The sequence below is a fragment of the Larimichthys crocea genome, chromosome XXII (assembly GCF_000972845.2).
Source record: "Larimichthys crocea isolate SSNF chromosome XXII, L_crocea_2.0, whole genome shotgun sequence".
In the NCBI taxonomy this organism is placed as follows: Eukaryota; Metazoa; Chordata; class Actinopteri; family Sciaenidae; genus Larimichthys; species Larimichthys crocea.
Genome location: NC_040032.1, coordinates 10,086,583 through 10,111,246, shown reverse-complemented (window position 1 = coordinate 10,111,246; position 24,664 = coordinate 10,086,583). Strand labels below are relative to the sequence as shown.

Genomic DNA, 24,664 nt, shown 5'->3' with positions numbered 1-24,664 from the left:
GCACCATGCCGATTTCCTCCACCCGCTCCTGATTTATACTATCCTCCATCTCTCGTCTCTCCAGCCTGACTCAGCCATGCTGTTCTCTCCGGCCCACTTTCCACACAGCCTCTGTGCGTAATCTCATTATCGACTTGCCAGTGGAAAAGGGATTTATTTAATGTATTTGAAGAACAAACCAGCAGAAGCTTTAAAAAACACAGTCTCCAGGGCTCTGCCTGTTTTTTATATTGTTTGCCTAAACCATTTGGAGCTGAAAGCTCCGTCTGTTTGACTCCCATCACTTTCTGATGTGATGCCTCAGTGGCTGCCAGCAGTAAGTCATCACAGGGAGACGGATGAAACCTGCAGGAAGAAATATGAAGTGATTAACTCGTAGTCACATTATCCGCAGACATTCAGTCGGATCGGAGAACCTGCCAAGACTCCCATAATGCCGCTGTCTGCTCTCCTCAGAGCTCTTTAGCAGTCATTTCAAATTAGGAGAATAAAACACGCGTTCTCCTGTGCGAGGCCGTCCTCTGCGGGGACAGCACTGAGGACAGGATGGACTGTTTCATTAGTGTGTGTGTGCTCATAGTTAGGGGTTAATGGGTGAAAGGTCTGCTTGTTTCCAGACATGAGCGTTAGACTCCAGTCTCAGCCGGATCTGCAGCAAAGCAGATCTCTGCAGAGAAGCCTTGACTAAGGGGATTTGAAGGGAGGCGCTGCACAGATATCTTATCCCTCTGCTCTTAAACTGGAACCCTAATTGGCCCTTCTGTGTTTCCAAACATGCGTCTGAGGATTGACCGTGTTGTTGCACTCGGTGGGAATGTGAACTTTTGCTCTGCAAAGTTTAAACATTTTTTATCAAATCGATTGACGGTAACTGAGACATCGTCAGGCAGATAAACTAGTTGGGTTGGATCGCAGCCCTGAAAAGAAACTCCCAGGAAGTGATGTGCGTTATGCAGCAGTGAAAAGAAGTGGAGCATGAAAACAAGAAAAACAAGACAGAAAATCAGTAGAAGAACCCACAATGCTCTCTGCTCTGTGCTTTGTGCTGAAGATACAATTACAAAAGAACCTTTAAGTTTATGAATGAATGCACATTAAGAGTGTTATCACAGTAATAAAAACAAGTCTTCTTCTTTTGTGCATGGCCTATAATCCACGAGGATTGTCTGAACTTTAATGTTTAACGACACTTTCTTAACTTAAACTTGATTTTCTACCGTAATAAGAAACCAACCGCAATTATTGAAACTACACATCGACATGTTCGTATGTATGTATCTGAGCAAAGTCTTGGTCATGATCCAGTGGTTCTGAAAGGTTCACCAAAGACAAATTAATAAAAAGAGTTACATCGTCCTATAATGAAACAGCTCCTCCGCGATGCCTTAATGATGCTTTTAAAGATTCCGTATTCGTTCTCTCTCGTCTGCATTTTAACGCCGCAGTCACAGAACTTCTGCATGAAGTGTTGGGAGCTTTAAAATAAAAAGAGGAAACGTGTGCACGTTCATTTTGGGTCACTTCATTTAGAAAGTGTTACACAAGGTCATAAATTACATCATGACATCCAGAACCGCTCCCGTGTTCGTGCTGTTCTTTTTTCTATGATTGTGCAACAGATTTAAGAATTATTAATCTTAGAAAAGTATCATTTTAATGCTCTTCATGAAATGTTTGCTTCATGTGATGATCCTGAAAAACAAACATTCTTAGAAGTAATGAAAGCTCAGCATGTCTGCATAATGTTAGATGAATAATGTAATTAATAATCCATATTGAAAGATGATTATTAGGTGTTAAATATTTGTAGATTCTCTCTCATCAGTTTCAGGGATGTCTGAACTTGTTCCAGTGTCGCTGCTCATACACCAGAGGGCGCTCTTGCTAAAGCTTTGAAGATGGATGAAGCAGGTTTCCAGCACATGTCTTGGTTTCATCACATTGAACTAACTCTGCTATTGATCAGTCTGTGTGTTTTTCTTTTATATGTACAAATATTATCAGACACACAGTCAGCGCCTTGAATCTACGACTCCACTCACAGACGGAGAAACCTTAAAAGACGTCACACGTTTGAGTTTTGGAAGGTAACACAGGACGTGATACCTTAAAAACTGTTTTCATAGTGAATATTAAAGCTCACAGTGATCTGTTTGAAACCATAATTAAGATTAAAGATTTCTGAATTTCTTTAACTTGCATACCCATGCATGCACGTGCCACGACAAAGAGGAGAGATAATTCTCTTGGTGTGTAATCCAGGTTACATTGTCCTAAAGTTCATTTTCTCCAACGATTACACCAACACAGCGTCAGTGCACAACTTCTTCATTCTTTCATCACAATGAAGAAACACGCAAGTTAGACGTTTCATTTGGACTGGAAGGTATGTGCAAAACTCTGACTATAGCTGAGGTGAGAAATAGATGTGTACATTAAATTCTGCATTTTTAACAGAAGCATTTATCAAATTACTTTGAATAAAAAACACCAGAAAAGACTTTTGAAAACCTTTTTATAGAAACATAATGCAGCAGAAGCTTTGAAAGAAGAAAACAACCCCTGAAATCTTTAAGAAACTAAACGTGAGCATGTAAGTACATTTCACTGGATGTTTCATATCCAAACAGTATTTGTACTTTGTGCAATGACAATAAAGTTTCAAACCAATTCCTCTGTTATGTTTGCATTGTGATTTTCTAAGCTCACAGGCTGTTGAAACTAATTTGATCAAGAAGATCAAGAAGTTGGTCCGGTGCGACTCAACAGGTTGATTATGACTTTGTGGTGCTATCATGCTGAAGAAATGCAGAACGTTTGTGTCTAACGAGTACTGAAATATTCATCATTGGTAAAAACCTTTCCACTGAGCTGTTTAATAAAGAAAATAATCCTCCCAAACAGACTGCAGCTCTTGCCTCAGTCGGTGCTTTACACACAGGGTAAAGGAAGTCATCGGCAAAGAAATTTGAAATCTAGCCAGTTGTTACTGTATATTATGTTTAATTCGTTCTGGATGTTCGACAGACCTCGAGGTTGCTACAAACTCGAGCTCAGCGCTGCCTCTTTACTTTAATGCTTCACCTCCAGAAGTCGACACAAACACTTTTTAAGCATCTTTATCGTGTGCTAACATGCAGACGACACCTCTTTTGTTGGCTCCATTATTCTCATTGTTCATAATAAATGCCCGCGAGCTGATGTATTTGTGGTGAAACTGTATTTCCACTCAGACAGTTAGTACATATTCCGGGAGGGAGTGAATGCGAACAGCTCTAACTGCTTTTTGTGCGGCTGGTTATTAAAAAGGGACCGTAGAAACCCATTTCTGCATCCTCCTTAAGAGCAAGAACCAATTCATGCAAAAGGAGGTCGTAATGTGAAGCGCAGACAGGCTGGACTGTGATGTTGGAAGGGGGTCGTCTACAGTTTCGGTGGCGGGGTAGGTGCATTAGGGCATACTTAGAGAGCTCTTAACAATGCTGAGGGGCGCCGGTCTGAATGAGGGCACAAAACTGTCTTGGAATAAGAGCACAAAAGCGAAAGAAGTGGCATTTCAGTGCTATTCCTACCCGACACGGTAAGATTTATAGTGCTTTTTCTGTGAGATTTATGACATAAAATGGTCAGTACCCGACAGGACCCATATGGTCGTAGACATTTAGAGTGGAGGCACAGTTAGCAGCACAGGTTTTAATCCCCGGCTCTTCCAGTGGACACACATAGGTGCTCAAGGTGAGTGTGCTGCTGTCCGAGGCTCCTCCACTCCAGTCTGGCCCATGATAGACAGCTCTGTTCATCCCCATGTGAGTGTCTGCTGCCTGTATCGACTCCCCTCCAACGCATAATTCCATTAATCAGTTCAATTTCCCTGTGGGCAGTGGTTTATTTCCGTCATCAAATGCCTGATGAAATCTTTAGACGCTGCGTATTAGGGAACAATCCCTACAAATAGCTGATAGTGTTAACCAGTCACAAGCTGCGCCGAGGCATCGCTCAGCTCTAATTTGAAGGGGAGTGAGGTGATAATGCGATGTGTCATCCTTTTGTGGGCGTGCATTAATGGCGCCAGCCAAGATGGCAATTGATGGCAAATCAACTTCTTTCAGCGGGAAGGGAACGCAGGAGGGGGAGGAGGGGGGGGCTCGGGTCGGAGGAGAGCGAAAGAACATTGACTGGCAAACTGCAGAGCCACAGCGGCCTTTAATCCATTACTCCTCCTGATGGGGAAGGTTTACTGCATCTCAGCCGTAGATGGCATGTGCATTTCACTCTCTCTCTCTCTGGCTGAGCTGCTTGTTACTATGAGAGGCTGATGTGTGGTATCCAGGATAAATGAGCTTAATTCATTCCTGTCTTGTTCATTTGTTTCTCTTAGTGGGGAAGTCTGGAACTCTCTAATAGTCGCTGGATGAACCTGTTAAGGAAAAAATTCTTAGATGAATCTGTAATGATCATGAAACGTCTCCAAAAACTAAAAGGAAATCTAATTTTCTTTCCTCAGTGTTCAGTGTTAAAAACACACTGGACTTTAATATACGGCGTGTCATCAAAGCTCTGGTGACATCTCGTGTTTTTCCATATTTAAAATGATTCATGTGGATGTAGCTGCACGACGTGAGTCAGCAGGAAATCAAGCAGCAGCAATTTATAAGTAAGGAAGAGATAATTATCACCCTGGTTAATACAGATATTTAATATGGATGGTGTTTATGTCAACCAACATCCCGAGTGAACGTCTTCAAGAATGATTATAGACATAAAATATGGACGTTACATCACTCATAGCTCAGTGTGGCCTCCACAGCCACCTGTAACAACACCCACCTGTCAATCAAAGTGTCACTGGTTCAATATAACCTGAACAGGTGAGTTGTATATAAATTCACCCTCAGTACAGTTGTCATGAACAGAGACCAAAACTGTTTTTTGTACCAGGCTGTAAACATGTTTATTTCTGCTGTCTAACATGGGGACTTATGGAGAGTGACTCACTTCTGGAGCCAGCCTCAGGTGGACGTTAGAGGAACTGCAGTTTTTTTAGGCACTTCCACATTGGATTTGCCTCAAAGCCACTTAAGAATGATGCATAACGTTGTTGAGCATGATTAGCCATAAGCACAGACTCCAAACTGTTATTGTCATGACCAGATGTTGCAGAAGATTCAACAACATGCTGGTGTCATTCTGTAAAGCCGCAGAGTTTACAAAAATGACATGTAATGTCACAATTACACAAGCAAGATGACATTCAGGAAGAAAAAAAACGTGACACATTTGTCTCACACGACTAAATCTCTTCCTGCTCTCGGCCCAAATTGCATCAACATCACCAGTCAGTCAATCAATACCAGTGACAACAGCTAGAGTGATAACTAGCCGGCTCTCAGCAGTCTACAGCAACCTAATTGTAACAAACCAAGGGCCTCATCTTACCAATCACTGGTAATTGCAGAGTTATCCCTGGGTTTCTGAGAGGAGCCTTTTAAAGTCTAAATTTAGGCTTGTTATTGAGCCGACATCTTTTATGCTGGAACCAGGAAAAACATGTTGAGCAACAGCAGAGTGAGCTGAGGTGGAACTATCATGGCTAATTAAGGTCAAAATATCCCCTGATTACATGTCTCTAACATGTTATTAAAGCAACCATAACATAACAGATTTTAAAATGTTTATGCTTCTACACAGGTCACTTCTTTCATTCCTACTCTGCGTCACACAGCAGCAACTATTTCACTGATTCTGGTGAAACTGGATCATATTTTATGGAGGAAATGTTTTCTGGTTTTCCCTCTGATGTCCTCCGGCTGCTCCGCCTCAACTCTCTGTGATTTACAGAGTTTATGATGGACAGTGAAGTAAACTGCTGACAGCTGTAGCTGCTGTTAGCTCAGTTTGTTAGCCTGGGTAAGTAATGTAATCAGAACAAATCAGTCCCATTTTTGTTGTTGTGAATTTTTGCGATCAAAATGATTTTGCAGCGGCATTTTTTCATTTTTCGCGCCCCCCCTTTTTTTTGTTCTTTTACTTTTAAACCGCATCAAAAAGTCTAAACAGGCTTAATAAGACAAAAACAAGGCAGACAGATTGAGGAACACTGTTTCCTTTTTATTTTCTGTAATAAATCTTAACATTAGTACTGGAGTGTAAAAACACATTTACCCCAGAACTAAGTGAGGCGAGATCATTAACCAGAACAAATGTTTAGCAGTCACCCGTATGCACAATGCACAGGTATGCACAGATATTGTTTTGCTCGGTCATTTGCCGATATATATGACGGCAGGTGGGAATTGTTCGTAGTCGCCATCACTAACTAACGTTCCCAAAATGGCTGCGCGTGCGTGGTGTGTGTCAAACAGGTGGTGTGTGTGACACATCTATGGCAGAGCCGTTTATTTGACCTATGGTGGAAAATACATATGTGTCGTGGGCCGGCATGTTTGGTTATTTTGCAATAATTGTGCGACACAGTAGGAAATATGCGGCATTTTGCTGATTACGCGATCGCAAAATCGCAAAAAACTGGAGGGACTGACAAATACTCGAGTACTGCTGTCCATATTTACCACAGTGGGATTACACTCTGAAACTGAAAGGTGCCAAATCACAAAAATACTGATGCAATGTTGCTGAAAGAATCTCCACCCAAACACACATTAGGAAAAATGGCTAGTTTTATATACGTGTTCATTACGTGTTTACCACTGTTATCCCTTTTAGTCTACAACAGCCCTCTCAGTCGCTGAGTTTCTCCTGATTCTGTGTAAATAATTACCGACTAGTGATTTTTGAAAGAAGATTTCTATCTTGCTGAGACTAAACGAGATCTTTTTCAGCTCCAGGCTACACTATGCATGGTGGCTGTGTGTTTGTAGTGTGGGCAGCATATCGTTTTAAGTGATTCATGCCTCTCCAAAGGCTCCTTATCTAGCAGCCACCCAAACACACTCAATGGCGTTTTCATCATAACTGCTGGAGCAGCTGCCATCTGTTCGCTTCGCTGCATCCACCTCCCAGCTGGGTCATCACACAGTGGATTCACAGTGGTGACAGTGCATAGATATTAAATATATGTATACTTGTACACATTTTTCCACAGTGAGGCACGCGAGCTGAATGTTTGAGGATGTTGTACTTTATCCGATTCTTTGAATGTCTCCTGTTTCACTACATCTATTTGACAGCTAGTTACTTTACAGATAAAGATGTTACATACAAATATATAATCTTGTTATAAGATATGATTGTTATAGATCAAACTACACCTCCTAAAATGTTCAATAACAGACTAATCCATCCATACTGATTAAAAATGAGTATTTTTCTGCCTTATTATAGCATTTGCAGGAATTTTCTGGTACTGGTTCTACTAAATATTGGTGTATCTAAATCAGAACACTAAATGTGGATTAATCCACCACTGAAAATAGTCCCCAAATAATTCACTATTCCCCCCTGGCTGATAAATGTTTGATAACAGAAATATAAATAATAATTGAAAATTAAAAGACAGACAGGAAGGTCAGAAAGGTTTTTCATGGGACTTGTTGACAAGAAAAATATAGAATAACACCAAACTTTATAGTGAGAACAGACAAATGAACACTGGTGAGCGTCCGTCATCCGTGAGCATCCAAAGAAAAACAAGTGAAGTCCAACAGAACAACAGAACCGACCAACAGACTCGACACGGACACGGGAACTAGTGACACAACTAGACACGGGTGAAACTGACGAGGGACACAAAAGCATTAAATTGCAGTATATATAGTATCTGAAGAATAAATCCTTCATTTTATTAGTTTAGTGATGTCACCACTTGATAATTTATTATGTATACAGCATTTATTTTATGACCTATTTTAATTTAAAAGTGCATTTAACCGTACTTTAAGGAGTCTTTATCTATTTAATCCACGATATGTATCTCACAGCCGTAAATCTTATATTCCAAATATATAATTAAATGACACAGCGTGTCTTTGCTGTAGAGAATTTCATAAAGTTTCAACCTACCTGTAACTCCGCAGGTTATCTGAGGATCAAATGAGTTGGCGGTATCTCCAGTTTTGAGAATTTGAAGATAAACTTAAACACTTAAACTTTGAGTATTTTTTCATGGCATGTTGCATCACAGCGTTTTATATATTTGTCCTGTGCAGAACATATTCCCATAAGGAACAAATAAGTTCGTCCTATACTTGAATTCATTACGAAATCACAACAACAACAACAAAAGTAATTCACTGAAGAACTTTGCCTATAGAAAAAAAGAGATTATTAATAAACGAAGGCACACAAAGCTGACTGTGTGTATCAGTATGACAGAACATGTACAGAGTTTACCGAGTGCTTAGGTCCATATTTCTCAGCTCACGTGGTTGAAAATACTTTACATAGTCGCCAGCGTCCTGATGAAATGAAGTATCATACATCTGTTCTTTGTGATTAGAATTGGACAAGTCCAATCACAGAGAAAGGGGACAACAAACTCTCAGAGCTTCCAGCAATTGGACCTTAATATCTGCATTAATACATATCACAAAGACCCACACTTCATATGGCTACATCCAGCCTTTTAAATATACACACTATTTCCCTACGAGAGGCGTCTTTATAATAGCCAATTGTTTCTCCATCACAACGGACGCGCAAACCTCAGCCAATAAAGGAATCTATGAGTAACCCTATGCACATTTCATCACTGCACTGAGTGTTTCCCGCAGCATGCCGCCGCTGACAGGCAGGCTTCAGAGATGAAGAATCAAAGTAATATGCGCAGGTCCTGCCCTTAATTTGTACATACATTCTTTTGCATTTGCACAAAAAGCAGTTGGGGGGGTGTGCAGCGGGCTGGGCTCTGCTAAGATTCTCCTCTTTGGCAGCTCTGCAATGAGAAAGGCAACAGCTGTTCATTTGATGCCGCCTGCACCTTTGTTGACCCCATTTCCGTCTGTGCGGTCGCCGAGACAGTGGAGAAATTAGTTGTATTACCCGCTCCCTACCGCGGCAGGTCTAGCTGTGATTCTGCCCAGATTCTGTCCATTACAGTGGCCCCTCTGTCTGATTAGCCCCAACACACTCACTAACATGCCAAATCACTGCCTCGCTCAGCCGACGCGAACCTCCACTCGCCGACAAACAGACGGAGGAAAACAGCAACTCCAAGGGAAGATGGGCAGGAGTGTGGGTGACAAACGCGCTCACGGTGAAATGAAGTTGTTTTGTTCCAGAGCAAACGTCTGGAATGCGGCAGGTATAATTGGCAGCGAGTTTATCGAAGATCATTTGAAAGTGAAACAACATATTAAAGCGTCGTCATTTATAGAAGCTCACAGCTGCAGGCCTGTGTTAACATCCTTCAGGGAAATCTTTTGTTTCTGCTGCAAGGGTGTTAAAAACCTACAAGAGATCTCTGTGAACGCGTCACACCAACAGGTATCCAGATGAGAAATCGACAGGTGACAGTGTCATGGCTGCCGTCCAGACTGCAGGTGTGTTCACGTCTTTTCAGAGCTTCAGATCAGTCCAACGTCTCCTAGTTATTATTCTATATTTTCTACATTTCTATTGCAGCAGCGGCGGTTTTTAGAACTTTTCTGTCATATAGTATTTGTGCATAAAACACCTGTCAATCCATTTCACTGTGGAAACATGTGACAGACTGAATTTGCTGTAGAGGTTGGCAACCCTTTTGTTGCAGATTATGATCACAGATTATGCCCGGAACAACTGAAACAGACACGGCAATGCAGCGTTAACATGAACTTGATAGTAGCAATATAATAATTCCAAATTATGTGATGAAGTCCACAAACTGTTCCACTGTGTCGGCTACGTCTGTTCAGTAACCTTCGCTTGCTCACTGAAGCATGTTTCATAAAGATTCGATGCAGATTGTCCATTAAGAAAACATTTGTAGAGCCATATCGACCTTATATGCTACTTATTTTTATTTAGATACAATATATAATAAGTTATTATAGATTAGTTCGATAACTTTCAGCGTAAATACTCTGCGTAATATTTGAAATATAAATGTGTACTCATGTAAATATTATTTATGTTTTATTAATTTAGACTGTGCAACCACCTCCTGCTGTATCTTCTCAGTCATATAAGCATCTTAACATAATACCACACACCATGTGTGCATTCAGTAACCTGCACAATTATTTCTGTGAAACAATCGATCATGCATTTCCGTACACGTGACACGAGACGCATACAGTGTCTTATTTATGTTTATTTTTCAAGTATACCTTAGATGTTTATTTGTGTATCATCGTACCTTATCTTATATATATTATTGTATGCAGTGACGCAGTGATGCAGCTTTCACTAAATACTGTAGCAACAGTTTATAGCGATAAATGCCTATTAGCATTTAGTTACTGAAATAATCCACTAACAAGTACACTGATTACTTTACCACTTTACCCACCCCTACCCCCTCACTCCCCACCCCTCTGAAGGATAAGTGGGTATAGCTAATGGATGGATGGATGGATGGATGGATGGAAAATAACGCACCGGGGTGGAATCAAAGTGAAACACTTTTCTTCTGTGCGGCGTGCTGGAAACAGAAAGAAAAGACCTGCTAGAAAAGGTTACGGGGGGTCGAGGGGGGGTCAGGTCTCAGCGTGTTGACAGAATATTATGGAAACTGTTTTTCATTTTGTTCCGCGGCTGACATTATTCATACTACATTATCATGATTATTACGAGTCTTTTTCGAGGAAACCCATGCGGATTCTGAAAATTACATGTACGAGCGTATGGTCTCCACCTCGCTCTACCCCCCACCCATTTTTATTGACTTTATGCACAAGAGACATTTTAACTGAAACACCCTTTTTTTAATATTCACTCCCGACACAACAGCAGCCTAAGTCATATCGATTGTGGCTGAATTAAAAGTACCTGATGCAGGGCGTCTCTAATCCGCAGGGTCTTTTAAGAGTCACCTGGTCTGACAAATGGGCCCTTTTAAAGGAGTATAATGTGTTCTTAAATTATTTTATTGATGGGAGTGGGACAGCCACTCCAGGTACCCATACAAACGGACTTAACACGCTGTGAAAGGGTCAATTTGGCCTCCATTTTCCATTTCTTCGTTATCTGCATTTAGACTCATGCTGAGTGGCTCCGTGTGAGCTGGGATGGGCTTTGAGGAGGTTTGGAAAATTTCTGCATTTGAGAGGTTCTTCCATTGCAAAAGAAATGTGCTAATAGTTGGTGTTTGCTCTGCGTGGCAGGCTTGTAGATGATGCTGTGTTACTTGATTGTCCTGTACGTGATGTATAGATATCAGGACGACTAACAGCGCTGAACATTTGTTCTTTTCTCTCTATCTAGAAAGACTCAATTATCCCTCGTCATCCATCTAAAATGACACCAGTAACTTCTAACGCCTTGCTTGACCCCCTCAGTTCTCCACAGCACAGAAAATCAAAAGTCTGCACTCTCCTATAGGAGGTGAACAAACGACACAAAGCTTCTCAGCCCTCCCCGTGCACGTCTAACAAATCCACTCCGAGAAGGAGCCTCATGCAGCGGCCAGCCAGAGTGACGTTTTGTCTTTCATAAGCCCCGACAATTTCCCCCCTGAAAACGAATGATTAATGCTGAATGGAGGAGAAAAAGGTGTGTAACGCTTTTCAAATCAGCAGACTCTGTAAAAGGGAGACCGCTAATTACATTGCTGTTTGTATGACCTCTGCTTAAGTGCATGAAAGCCTCCTGCAAACGACAGGTGGAATTGCATTTTCAAGTAACATTTTAAAGGTCCATGTGGGCACTCTGCCTAATAAAGCCATTTGTAAATGACTCCTCTTTTAGACTGCATTAGGAAGTGGAACAAGGAACATTTCGTCATAGGATTCAGAGTCAATAAGCATGTCATCAGGACAGCCAGAGGATGTAGCAACCAGTGAAGGGGATAATTAATGAGATTGCCTTATGAACTGCTTAATTACTGACTGTTGGCCTCCTCAATTGTCTCTCCAAGTGCTGCATTTGTTCCCCAGTTGTCATTATGCCCTGATTGACAGAGGTGGGAGAGAATGAAGACATCTGAGGGCGTATTAATTGGCTATTTACACACGAAACCAGGCGGAGAATTACTGTGACCAGTGATTAATGTTTGAAGGCAGCAGTGAAGAAGCATGGCAGTGTCAACACAACGCACAGGTGGCCACAGATGTATCTGCGTCCAAACAAAAAATCTATTTTTGCATTGAATAAATGGTGCAGAACAGACTGGACACGTTGTCAACAAAGTATAGACATATAGCTATGAATAAGTACAATATACATCCTAATATAATGAAATATATACGTGCTTTATATGTAATATACACTGTTGCTTTTACCGCAATAAATACAGTATAATATTTTCTAATATTACAGTAAAAGGATGTTTGTACTGTTGATTTCATGTTTAAGGTTCCATATTTTAAAATGTCTGTAGATTTCACGGTGCAAAAAACTGCCAAAGCATGACAGTGAAAGAATATTTCACAACCTTTATTTATATACAGCAAATATAACAAGCAATACAACAGCATTCTAGATTAGAGACTGTTAATTGTTGTTAATTGACTGTTAATATTTAATGGCATATTTTACGTCATGGTTTGTTTTTTTACAGTAAAATCTACAGACATTTTTTACAGTGTACAATAACAGAAATAAAGGAGAATATAGCACAGAATATAACAATAGAAAAGCTCAATAATAACCATATATATAGTGATATAAGTAATATAATGCAATGTAAATTAAACTAGTGTCGTAATAATAATATACAAGGCAGATCTGGTCTGTGTAATTCATTAAAGAAATCCTGCTCTACAGGTGTTTTCATTACTGTCACCACAGGAAGAGACTTGAAATACAAACTTGAAATTAAAATACAAAACACAATTGAATGGATCAACACACACACACACACACACACACACACACATTGCCTCCTTGTTTGATCATTTGCTTAATACCCAGGAAGGATGGAGAACAAGTAGGTCGCCGTATGAGAGGGGTTAAAGGGGGTTAAAGCACGTGAGAGTCAGGGAGGAGAACCAATCCCAGGTTTTAAAGTGTGTGTAGGTGTGTGTGTGTGTGTGTGTGTGTGTGTGTGTGTGTGTGTGAGTGAACCACATGAGTCCCTGCACCTCCATGAGTCCAGGTCTGGACTTTCTATATCCTGTCCAAAAAAAAACACTGTGCGTGCACTCAACAGGGGTAGAACTCCAAAACCAGCCAACCTCGCCCCTCCACCTCCCACCAACCTCCACCCAGCGACACACACGCAGCCTGTTAACGCGTGTGTGTGTCCACTGACCCACTATGACCTGTCCTTTCTGAAGGAAACAAAGGTGGGAGTGAAAGAGGCGTGAGATCACACACATTTAAATCAACTGGATGAGTGCTCTTATTCATGCGATACCCACCGGGGGCGAGCGCTGACAATGTCCTGCCTGTTCGCTGCCTCCATATTAGTCCGGGACGGGGCTGACGGCTGCAGTCACTGTAACACGCAGCTCATCGGATTCAATCTTTGTTTTTACAATGTGGCCATCAGTTCGATACCTGCGTCCACCTCCCTCTACCTGTGAAAGAGTCACTGATCTGTAGATCAGGTTTAAATGGATTAATTCAGATGTTAACACCACGTTGCTTCAGAGTGGTTAACAGGGAATATTAAATAAATAAAAAGCATTTAACTAAATGAATAATCATGTGAATGATGTGGAAAATATATAAGTGAACCAACAAATCGTGAAATAATTACCGGAATTATTAAATTCAGGTCAGATGGATGGAACAGAAAATAAACATCATGTGACATTAATCAGCTGTTTATGCTTCGCACATTTTATTTAAAAATTGTGGAATGATCAGCAGCCGATGCCCGCTCACCTTTCAGCCAATCACATGCTCCCACCTGACGAGAGCGTCCAACCGCGGGCCTCGCATGAGTTGCATCACTTCCTTTGCATACAGGAAAAGTGCTGCAATTTAACTTTTTACCTGTGAGAGGAAAAACAACGCCTTCGTGTTCAGAAAGAAGAAATGTTCAGGTGTTTAGACGTCATACATGCATTGGATGAGAATTCTTCTTTGCAGGTTTCTGGCCTGTTTAGATCTATGAAAGAAACGAGGTTATTTGACAATATTCTGTTTTGAACTTGATGTATGCACAAAGTAATCCTTCTTTTAAGATAACATGAAGTTAAGTTAGGTAAAGGATCATTCACCAGTAAGTAATGCAACAATAATACATGCTAAATATTACACTGGACAATAATAATAAATATGCATGAAGCCATAAGCAGCTTTTCATATTGATTGACACTTTCCCTCAGAACCAGCTGCTCAGTGAGGCACGGACCGTGAGATGCATTTTCAGATTTGTCCATGTAAGCGTGAACATTGCATTAGTCCTCTCCTGATTTCAGGGCCAACCCTCCCAGAGACAGGAAGTATCAGACTCAGGGGGTGGCGTGCTGCTTGAATGGGAGCGTTTGCTCTTGGAGTCGGAGTCCCTCGCCGCTGCGTGGATCCCCGCGTGGAGCAGCCGAACAGGGCCTAAGCCCCTCTTTTCTCGCTGCCCTCCCCGCGGATTAAATGGCTTTTCGCTCGCCTCTTTTTCCTCGGCTTGTTGTCGACATGAGTGGCATTTCACTTTCTTCTTCTTCTTCTTCTTCTTCTTCTTCCCATGGCCCCAGCAGACGAGGTAGCAGTTTTCTGTTTTTCTTCTTGCTCACTTGGAAGGAGCAAATGACCAGCAAGAACTCAATTAACAACATGTCCCTCCCTGCAGGGGGTCCGAGCCGCTGCTTGTGCAGCCACATCCGAGATCAAGCCGGCCTAAGTGAAGTGACAGCAAGCGAGAGAAAAGGGTAAACGAAGTGTGTGTGTGTGTGTTGGGGAGGGGCGGGAAGGCGGGCAGCATCTGCCCCATACAGATTTGCTTAATTGGGTTTGACTCCCACAATTACAGGGTAATAATGGCCTTTTCAACCCGGCCATGTCGAAGTGAAAGGCAGTTGCTCCGCGCACCCGCATGCTGTCAGATGGTTTATAGCAGAGAGCGAGCGACAGGGAGAGGAGAGAGAGAGAGAGAGATGGGGGAATTGGCAATGGACTTTGGTTAAGCAGTGGTTATTGAGTCTTTGATAGGACTCCAGGAGGCCAGGGCAGCAACAATGACAGAATTAATGGGCAAGGCACGATGAGAATGTCAGCTCAGCGGGGGGCCGCTGTGGCCTTTGAGCTGCCTTCTGACGCCTCTGTGATTGTGGCTCTCCACAACACTGTGAAAAGGCTTGACCTGTTTGTTGGTGGATCTGGTCTTGAATGTTGTTGTTGTTGTTGCTATTGTGTTCGTCTCAGCGCAATAACCCAGAGTTTATCTCTGAATGAGCGACGAGGCCACGATCAAGTGGACGTAATGTCGCTAATGACAAAGAAGGTGAAATACACTCAAGTAAATCGGAGCCATGGTTGACTTGAGTCACATATTTTTAATCTAAGTGGCTGTAAAGAAGAAAACTGGAAACGGCTGCAGTGAAAAACAAACGGGTGGACGGAGAAGTTGGAGAATGCTAAGCTATCAGCTAAACATAGATTGTTGTGCACGGCGAGCCCGAGGTAACGCGGTGCAAGAAGAACTGGAGACACTTTAACCACGAGTCCAAAAACTGTTCATATGTGTGAATTCGTAGAGGTTTGATTCAGGGATGAGCAGGTCCAACGTGCACATGAAGCAATAACGGGCCATCTTAAAGGTGCAGTGTGTAAGATTTTCAGAATAAGGCAGACATGGAATATAACTATGTTTTCATGTATAATCACTTTAAAGTATATTTTTTTATATCTACAGTGGGAGCGGGTCCCCGTTCATCGAGGCCGCCATGTGAAACACTGTATTTTATTATTATTTATAGATATAAGAATATATATATATATATATATATATATATAGGAAGATAAAAAAACAAAGTATTAAAAAATATAAACAATATAAATATATATACAATATCTTCTAAAACAAGAGAGCTGTTGTGCAAGTATATGTCCGGTACTAAAGTTCACAGTATTTTTCGGGCTATAAGGCGCATTTAAAATCATTAAATTTTCTCAGAAATCATAATTCTGGTTGTGTTTACTAACATTGAACTGATTTTATGTGATACACATTACGGCTACCGTAGTCAGGAGCCTCGCGGAGTAACACGTAGGCCTACAGATAGGCCTAGTATAAGGGTAAGGAGCCCAAAATGCCACCTGTTAAGAGACATGCTTACGAAGCGGATTTCAAACTCAACGCTATCAGTCACGCATTAGAACACGGGACAGAGCAGCTGCGAGAGAATTCGACATTAATGAGTGAGTGTATCGTTTTGTATTTTTGTGTTACAACTGAACAACGTTGAGAGTTATTGTGAATTAGTTGAATAAGGTTCGACCTACTGCGCCTTATAGCCTGAAAAATAGGGTATATTCATATAATATTAAAAATGTGCAGATAAATAAAGGTCTGATGTAGCATGTATGTCTCCGATGTTACAATTCACTTACCGGCTTTAATATTAATTATTCCAGTGGATTAGACAACATTATTCACTCACATGTGCACCGACTGTTACCAGGAATCTACAAGTTTTTTCTCCTATTTGTCTTTTTTTTACATTTTTATTTTAGGCAGAAAGGCAAAATTTGATTTAAGAAAGTAGAACTGTGCTTTAGAAAAATCCAGATTCAAAGAAATATTCTGTCTATCAGTCAGGAATAAAAACAAGACACACACACACACAGACACAAAAAGTTTCCAATGTGGGCCAACTTGTATGGACTTGTAAGGACCCTGCTGTCAGTCATGATTAGCCATAACGATGGGCCCATTTTGACACTTCAGAATCAAGTCTTGCCAAATAGCCCTGGGAAGAGGAACCACATGCTACGAGATGGCTTTTCCCTGATATAATTTGTGGCTGCAAATTACAAAACAGAGGCAGAAATAATGTGTAAAGTCAAGTTTGGTGAGGGAGAAAATGGAAAAATTTAGGGCTGTGTGCCACTCTAATGGATATCCTTGTGGCTGGGAGAAAATGGGACTCAATAATATGTCCTTAATGTCTGCCAGCGCTGTTTCAGGGAACGTATCAGAAGAAACGTCCCCTGCCATTTCTGCAAGCAATCACTTAATGGGACGGGCAAATCTCAACAAAATGGATGTACTGATCTATTTCTGGGCTTGACAGATGGAATGAATCTTTGGCTCTTGAAAGACAAAAAAGAAAAAAGGTTGAAGGCAAAGAAAAGAACAGGCGACAAGCAAGAAAAGGATAAAAACAAGCCTTTCACGATTCATTCAGCCGCGCCGGCAATGTTTGTGTGTGGCTTAAGTGCAGACACTGACAGGAATTTCAATTATTTAATTAGGGAGGGAAAATGAAAAGACTTAAGTGTTGTGATTTCTGCAGTCTTTCATAGATCAATCTAATGTGCGCTCACATTGGAAATCAACCAAGATGGAAGAGGGGCAAGTGAAGTAGCGTCTTCCTAAATCACGCAATTAAAATGGCAAATTAGTTTCTTGATATATTCATTTAAGTGGTTAAGTGGAAATGTTTCTCTCCCCGTCCACGCCGCCGTCTCATGGGCGGGTGTGGAGAGGCAGCGCCATCCACATGCTCTTATGATTAGAGCCCACCCGTTCATTTGCTTAGAAAACGCTGAAAGCACTTGCTGCACAAATTAGCCATTTGAAGGCTTGAAAATTCAATTCCGAGGAGTTGATTTAAGCATTTAGGCAAAGCGTGGCTGGGACGTAAAGATTCAGAAGCATTTTGCCCGCTAATGTCGATAACTTTCAGAGGCCATTATAGGTTTTTGTGGCCTTGTGTCTTGTAAACGGCACAGCTGGAAAATAGCAGCGTTGCACACTTTTAGGTTGTTTCCGTCACCTTCACACCTTCTATTACGTGATCCACAGGATGCTCTTTGTTGGACTTTTTGGTCCATAACAAAAGGTCATCGGATGCTCAGCCACTTTTCCAATTAACACAAAGATGATTTGAAGTTTCTGACTGAGCAACTATAAATGAATTATAAAAATATAGACATTTTAGGATTTAGAGACATTATGTCCAAATAAAAAATTATTAAAAGAGATAATGTTTGTCATTAAATCTTTGCAGTTATGTGTTTATATTGCCACGAATCTTAATTCTATTGATTTGGATCTGTTAATTATGTAATTATTTGAAAACTTAATTAATAAAGGGATCTGTTAATTATGTAATTATTTGAAAACTTAATTAATAAAGGAACACGTTTCTTGTGATTACTATAACTTGAGAGTCCTGGCAATGTTGACTCTGCATGAACAAACACCTGATTCCACCAGCACGCTGTTTTTTTATTGGAAGTTATTGTGATTTTTTTATAATATAATCCTCTCCTGTAAAATCTACAACAGCTTCAAAGCAATAAAAGAGTATTCATCATTTATTTCTATGCACATATCTCCTCATTGTGTTTTTTCTTTGTTCCTGCACTGTAAACTAACAAGTAACAGTACATTATTTGGTTCCTGTAAACTGTGTACTACTGTGAAATGGTTTACAGTCATTTATTGGGCGCAAACACGGTGAATTACTTTGGATTTCACAGCTGAAATTTGAACTGGTGGAAGATAAATTCATATATTTTAGTAAAATAAATACAAAGGGACCACACATCCCTATTCTAGATGTTAGGAATGTGTTTTGAGCATATTTTAATATCCCTCTAATACGCTGAAAGAGAAAATATAAAACTAAATTTACCATGCTACAACAGAAATCATTAGGAAATGTAATCAGAACTAAACTTAACAAACGAGTCTGTTATTATTAAGAGTTGTTGTTTGTCTGAGCAATGTTGCAGAAATCATTTTATGAGAAGAAACGTTAGCTGGCAAACAGTGAGCATGTTCTACTCGTGAGCTTTAAGATCTGTAAATGTTCCTCAGCGGATCGAGCCTGCAAACCTGGAAGAATCAGGCGATGGATGCTCATGAACAGGCCCGTGGTGTGCAGGAGCTTAGCAACTTTACGGCGAGCCAGCCATACACACTCTTTGTAATTACTCTCGTCACATTACCTTCCCGAGTGCCGCGTGCACTCCTTACCCAGCGATGATGCTACGTAAATTGTAGACTTTCCATAACAAAATTAATCTCTCAAAAGCTGGATGGATTCAAGAAAACATGGATTTGCTCTCCTGTCACAGAGGCATATTGTCCACTTTGATGGTGCATGGGAGGATATCAAATGCCCTCCTGGCTGCCACACTCCAGATGGAAGGAAATAGGCTGTGGTCTATAAAAATGAAGTTAGATGTAAGTACAGCACTCAAATCTCGGGGAGAAAAAATGCTTTTTCTGGGGCATTTTGTTGTTGTCAATTGGTCTGAGCAACTTGCTGTAATGCAGGTAATGGAGCTACTCTTCTCCTTTCATCTTCCAGGTTTGTGCGTTCGGTGTGTGTCAAAGCAAAGGGAGGCCCGGCTCGGGTTTGAGAAAGAGACACAACAGGAGGAAATACAGCCGGATGATGGTCAGGATGAAGGAAACATCAACCACAGAGCGGCTTCACCAAACATCTGCTCCATTTTCTGAAGCTGGAATTTGTAGAAATCTGAAATATATCAGCGGGAGAACGTTGTTCTATCATACAGCAATGTGACGGATGAGATCTCAGACAGTAACACACGTCTCGTGTCGACATTACTACCACAAACGCTACTGTTGCCTATTTACACGTCCAACAAGACAGCCTTAAACATATTTAACGCGATGCAGAGGAACACACCTTCATAACTTTGAGACTCAGTGTTTAGCGGTTCGATCAGCGGTTCGATCCCCAGCTCCCCCATGAATGTGACGTGGTTGTAGGAAAAGAAAGGCACCATATGAGAACATGTGCTATTTATTGACTCAACGAGAATCAGGAGTAAAAGAGGTGAAACGGTGTTTTAAAGAACTGATCAATTTAAAAATGTTTTCTGCGTACAGAGCTGCAGCAAGATAAACTGGAACAGGTTCACTGCATTTACACTGCAGATAAAATAGCAAAGACACTGTCCCGATGTTTAATCAAATGTTAGATGTATCTTTTATTTTACTTTGTGAACCTATTAATTAGATCGTGCACATGAGGGAATATTGCTGCGTGTTTTAATGTGTTTAGTGGTTCAGACTTTAACAGGCATGTTAAAGAAACTTTTCAAACAGTGTTTGCTTTTAAAAAATAAAATCAAATTAGCAGCAGAGCTGCCAGAGTCTCTGATTTAATGCCTGGCTTGCCCTCGACTAAAGCCAGTTCAGCCGTCTACTTTCAATCGAAACCATGCAGTCATCAGTATTACTTCAGCTTGCCAAGCTTTGGCCATTTCTGTTTTTTCAGCAGATTCCCAAACCACAAAACTGGTGGGTGCTGATTGGCCGGCGGTCGGCCTGGCCTATTGTCTGGACGCCGTGTTTGTTGTAGCCCCAGTTTCTCCCTGTTCACCCCGTCAAACGCTGGAAATCTGCCTGTCTTGGCATCATAGGATCTTGTTGTGTTTTGTCAGGTAACCCTGGCTTCATAAACATCTTCATAAAAGGGGTTGATTAAGGTAAGATAATATTGAATTTTGTCCAGTAACTGTTGCTGTTCTGAGAGTTATTTGTGGGTTTGTTTTTATTTCTTTGTGTTATTTTTACCCCCCATGTGGAGGCACAGCTCCGGCTCCAAGAGCTCCACTGGGAATGTTGCAGATATTAGTCTTTATATATAACAGTGTCATGAGTTCTGCAGCAACAGTGAATGAAAATACATTCAATCCATGTGTCCTTTAAAGGTTTCCTGCTGACTTAAAAACAGCTTTAAACTGATTACAACACAGATGCTGTAGGAGAAAGACATGCACAGTGTTTCTCTTCGTTTGGATCCATTTTCTCAGGTGTTTTTTTCAGGAACATGAGAGCTGAAGACTTTCTGAGGGGGAAAAAGGTTGAGTGATGTGATTGTGTGATTTAGAGGATACAGTCAACCTGAAGGTCAGCGGCAGCCACAGCAGAGAGGTCCGTCTAAATCAAAATAAAATTAACAATAAAAGCTTGTTTCGGGGAGTTTTGTCCCGGATTCGAAGAAAAATGTTACATCCTTCTGGTTGACTGATTATTAAATGAAATTATTAGAGTTTTCTATACGGGCCCTAACATTCAGAGACGAGCTGGGGGGATGAAATGGATTTAAAAAGTGCTCAGGTTTAGATTGAGACAGCTGCTGGAACTTGGCGGAGAGGATGCTCAGAGGGAAATGTGATCCAGCGGAAATACAGAGCTCTTCAATGAATACACAGAGCTCTTCAACGAGCATCCTGTTCAGGTTTCAGACGTAACAAGATATATCTATCTCTATCTATCACCCCCCACCCCCCCCAAAAAAAAATATATATATATATAAAAAATAAAATCCATGACAGCTCTCCATGAGAAAGAGAGGATGGCTGCAGGATATTGCATCCAGGTGGAACAATGAGCAATAGATGTATCAAGTATCAAAGCATCGCTGGACTCGATAGAGGCGAGGTGTGTGTGTGTGTGTGTGTGTGTGTGTGTGTGTGTGTGTGTGTGTGTTTGCAGGGGGGCTGTATGTAAAGCCCATCTTCAGGGACTGATCTCCTAGAGAACAAAGTGGAGCGTACACACACGGGCGACCCCGCAGCTCAATCCAGTGGAAATAATATGTTCATTACAATGCAATTACTGACACTTAGACCCTCTCTCCCTGAAGTGTGTGTGTGTGTGTGAGATGTAAAGAGAAGTGGAGGGGTGGGGAGACGGTGGAGAGGGGGGGGCTGCCACTGACCACTGATGCTAAGTGACCTTATGTTCCTCTGTATATGTGTGTGTGTGTGTGTCTGCAGGTGCAGGATGTACAGCTTCATGGGCGGAGGGTTGTTTTGTGCAGGCGTGGGGAACATCCTCCTGATCGTTTCCACAGCAACCGATTACTGGATGCAGTATCGGCAGTCCAGCAACTACATGCACCAGGGCCTGTGGCGCTACTGCACGCCGGGGAAATGCTTTCCGCACAACATCAGCATCGGTGAGTGTCAAACTGCTGACAGGAGGCTGAGATCGGCGAGATTCAACTGTTCTCAAAGTGTCATGAGCTCGTTAGGAGAGTTAACGTCTCTATTACTGCTCACTGGGTTTCACAGAAATGTGTGGATTACACCGAGAACTGGTGTCAGCTTGCACGCTTTAGTTAAACACACTCTAATGTTCACCTTTCTTCATCATATCGGCTTGTTAACACGCCCTGAACCGGGGTCAGTCAGATCATTCGCCTCTGTTTATTTGCCCTGACCCCCCACCGGTGACTCCTATTGACCTTATGACCTTGTCCACAGCCCACTTAGACGCCACCCGCGCCCTCATGATCCTCTCTCTTCTGGCCTGTTTCATTGGCATCATCATAGGCATCATGGCCTTCATCCATTACTCCTCCTTTGACAGGTTTGACAAAACCTTTGCAGCAGGCATATTGTTCTTCATCTCGTGTAAGTTCAATTCTTTTGTTTTTCTTTGTCATTTTCATTTGATTTCACTCTGACTGACTGGAAGCACCAAAGACTGAGACTCAAGGAAGGCTTCAAAAATAATAACGATGTACTAATTATGACCTAATGACTTCGTAATGATATCAGAGCGATTTCACAACAAGCTGCTATATTTATTTATGTTTATTAAAGTCTTCATTAAGCTGTGTTCAGTAAAATGTTATGTTATTCTGTAACTAAGAGTCAATCAATGATCAATGATCTATCAAATCATAACTTGAGTGTTTCTCTGACTAAAAATTTAAATCTCCACATGTTCATTGTTTTTTTCTCCTCCTCAGGCTTTTTCGTGTTTCTAGCGATGGCCGTGTACACCGGCGTGACTATTAACTACTACGGGAAACGCTACGGAAACTGGAGGTTCTCCTGGTCGTATATAATTGGCTGGGTGTCAGTGGTGCTTACCTTCTTTTCAGGTAAACGGACCAAACTGCGTCTGGTTTCCTGCTGATAAATAACAGCGTGTTCAGTTTGAAACTTGACCTGCAAAAAAAAAGAAAAATTCAAAATTTATGGAAATAAACAGTAGTTTTCTGTTTTTTTAAATGGTTTACAAAAAGATTACATTATATTAAATTAACAACCAACTGTTATTTGTATTAGTATTATGCCATTAATGACAAATTACAGTTATTTCTTTATTTTAACAGAGAATTTACAGTAAAATGTTTCTCTGTAGAATTATTAGTACCATCACTTCATTATTTCATTGAAGGCGTTTGACCGTAATAACTCGTAACATTAAATTTATAGTTTTGGCATTCATTCATTTCAGTTAGGATATTATACTGTCATTTATTTTGTTTGTTTTGTTTTGTTTTACCTTTTATTTTACTATGTTTAACCTTTTTTTTTTTTTTTTTTACATACCTTTTTATTGGGTTTTCGTGCAATAATTGACACGTTAAGTCTGTTCAGGTGTTCTCAATAGCAGGTAGTAGCACACACATTGGCATGTAGTAGTGTGTACATTAGCAGGTAGTGATGTAGTAATGCATGCATCTTACTATCCACCATTGCACAGTAGGCAGTAATACGTACGCACTGCACACAGAGAGACAACAACAACAACCTTAACATAAGCTCCATAGTCACCCATTATCCCTTACAACCCACCTCGAAAATTAAATAAATCCAAAAATTATAACCAATAATTCAATAAATATATATAATATAAGTCCTGGACAAGTAACTCATGCACTCAGTGATTTGTAGATAAAATATATATTCAGTGACACCGAGGATGGCAGCAGGTTCAAACTACTCTTTATATGTCTGATTCATTTTGCACAACATCATGCAAAACCTTTTGAGAATTCAAATAAAATCTACACGTTAAGGCCTCAACATGCCAAGTGTCACGCTGGATGTACATTACAGAATACAGAGAACAGTCAAAGCATACGTGGGTTAGTCAAGCAGCTGGATCAATGACGTGACATTATCAGTAAGTGATGCTCATAGTAAGTGCTCATCTTCGAATGCTCCGCCATGCTGTGCAGCAGTATCTGCTGTTCAGCATCCATATGGTGAAAATACCTGAGGCTGAAAACATCTGGAAAAACTGTGATAACTGATAAATAAATGTGAGAAAACACTGTGATGATTTTCAGGCGTTCGCAGTATGTTTAACACGAAGAAGCTGCAGAGGGCCTTAAATGTGCTGCGATATAGACTCATATATAAAGACCTCAGTGTTTCAGAGTGACATAATGATGTGACAGTTTATTAATTTAATATTCTTCTTCATGAATCAATATCTAGTCACCAATCGTCGCCCAGAAACAGCACTTTTCAATAAAACTGCTCATGTTTAATGAGGTGTTCTTGACTTTCTTGTCAGGTATCTTCTATTTCTGTGCCTATCGGATGCACGAATGCCCGAGGAGCGCCACCTCTCATTAAACCATCAAACATCATCATCCACAAAGAAGTCATGAGTCGTGATCATGAGATTCTCACCGTCACCTCTGGAACATGAAGGATCTGAGTTTGA

At 41.0% G+C, this 24,664-nt stretch overlaps 1 protein-coding gene and 1 long non-coding RNA gene across 5 annotated transcripts; one reads left to right on the top strand and one right to left on the bottom strand.

The window, feature by feature from the left end:
* Positions 1 to 222: 222 nt before the first annotated feature.
* Positions 223 to 23,145, bottom strand: LOC113744315 (uncharacterized). Of its 2 annotated transcripts, none has more exons than XR_003461436.1 (4): positions 23,074 to 23,145; positions 13,927 to 14,037; positions 13,458 to 13,635; positions 223 to 345 (listed from the first exon to the last, which is right to left on the bottom strand). It is a non-coding gene; the product is annotated as an uncharacterized LOC113744315 (long non-coding RNA). The 2 variants fall into 2 exon arrangements; XR_003461437.1 differs by lacking the exon at positions 223 to 345 and adding an exon at positions 13,052 to 13,367.
* lim2.1 (lens intrinsic membrane protein 2.1) lies at positions 14,400 to 24,664 on the top strand. Of its 3 annotated transcripts, XM_027273312.1 has the most exons (6): positions 19,761 to 20,018; positions 20,463 to 20,673; positions 21,970 to 22,151; positions 22,459 to 22,608; positions 22,950 to 23,084; positions 24,512 to 24,664. In XM_027273312.1, exons 3-6 carry the CDS (start codon positions 21,977 to 21,979, stop codon positions 24,571 to 24,573), a joined length of 522 nt encoding a protein of 173 aa, XP_027129113.1. In that variant the 5' UTR covers positions 19,761 to 20,018; positions 20,463 to 20,673; positions 21,970 to 21,976; the 3' UTR covers positions 24,574 to 24,664. The 3 variants fall into 3 exon arrangements, with proteins under 3 accessions (XP_027129112.1, XP_027129113.1, XP_010749210.1); XM_027273311.1 differs by lacking the exons at positions 19,761 to 20,018; positions 20,463 to 20,673 and adding an exon at positions 14,400 to 14,909; XM_010750908.3 differs by lacking the exon at positions 19,761 to 20,018 and having other exon boundaries at positions 20,353 to 20,673.

Coding starts and splice junctions, on each gene's coding strand:
- lim2.1 (XM_027273311.1), top strand. CDS start 14,635: ATGGCTTTTCGCTCGCCTCTTTTTCCTCGGCTTGTTGTCGACATGAGT. Junction 22,609..22,949: donor CATATTGTTCTTCATCTCGT/GTAAGTTCAATT, acceptor TCTCCTCCTCAG/GCTTTTTCGTGTTTCTAGCG. Junction 23,085..24,511: donor GGTGCTTACCTTCTTTTCAG/GTAAACGGACCA, acceptor CTTTCTTGTCAG/GTATCTTCTATTTCTGTGCC.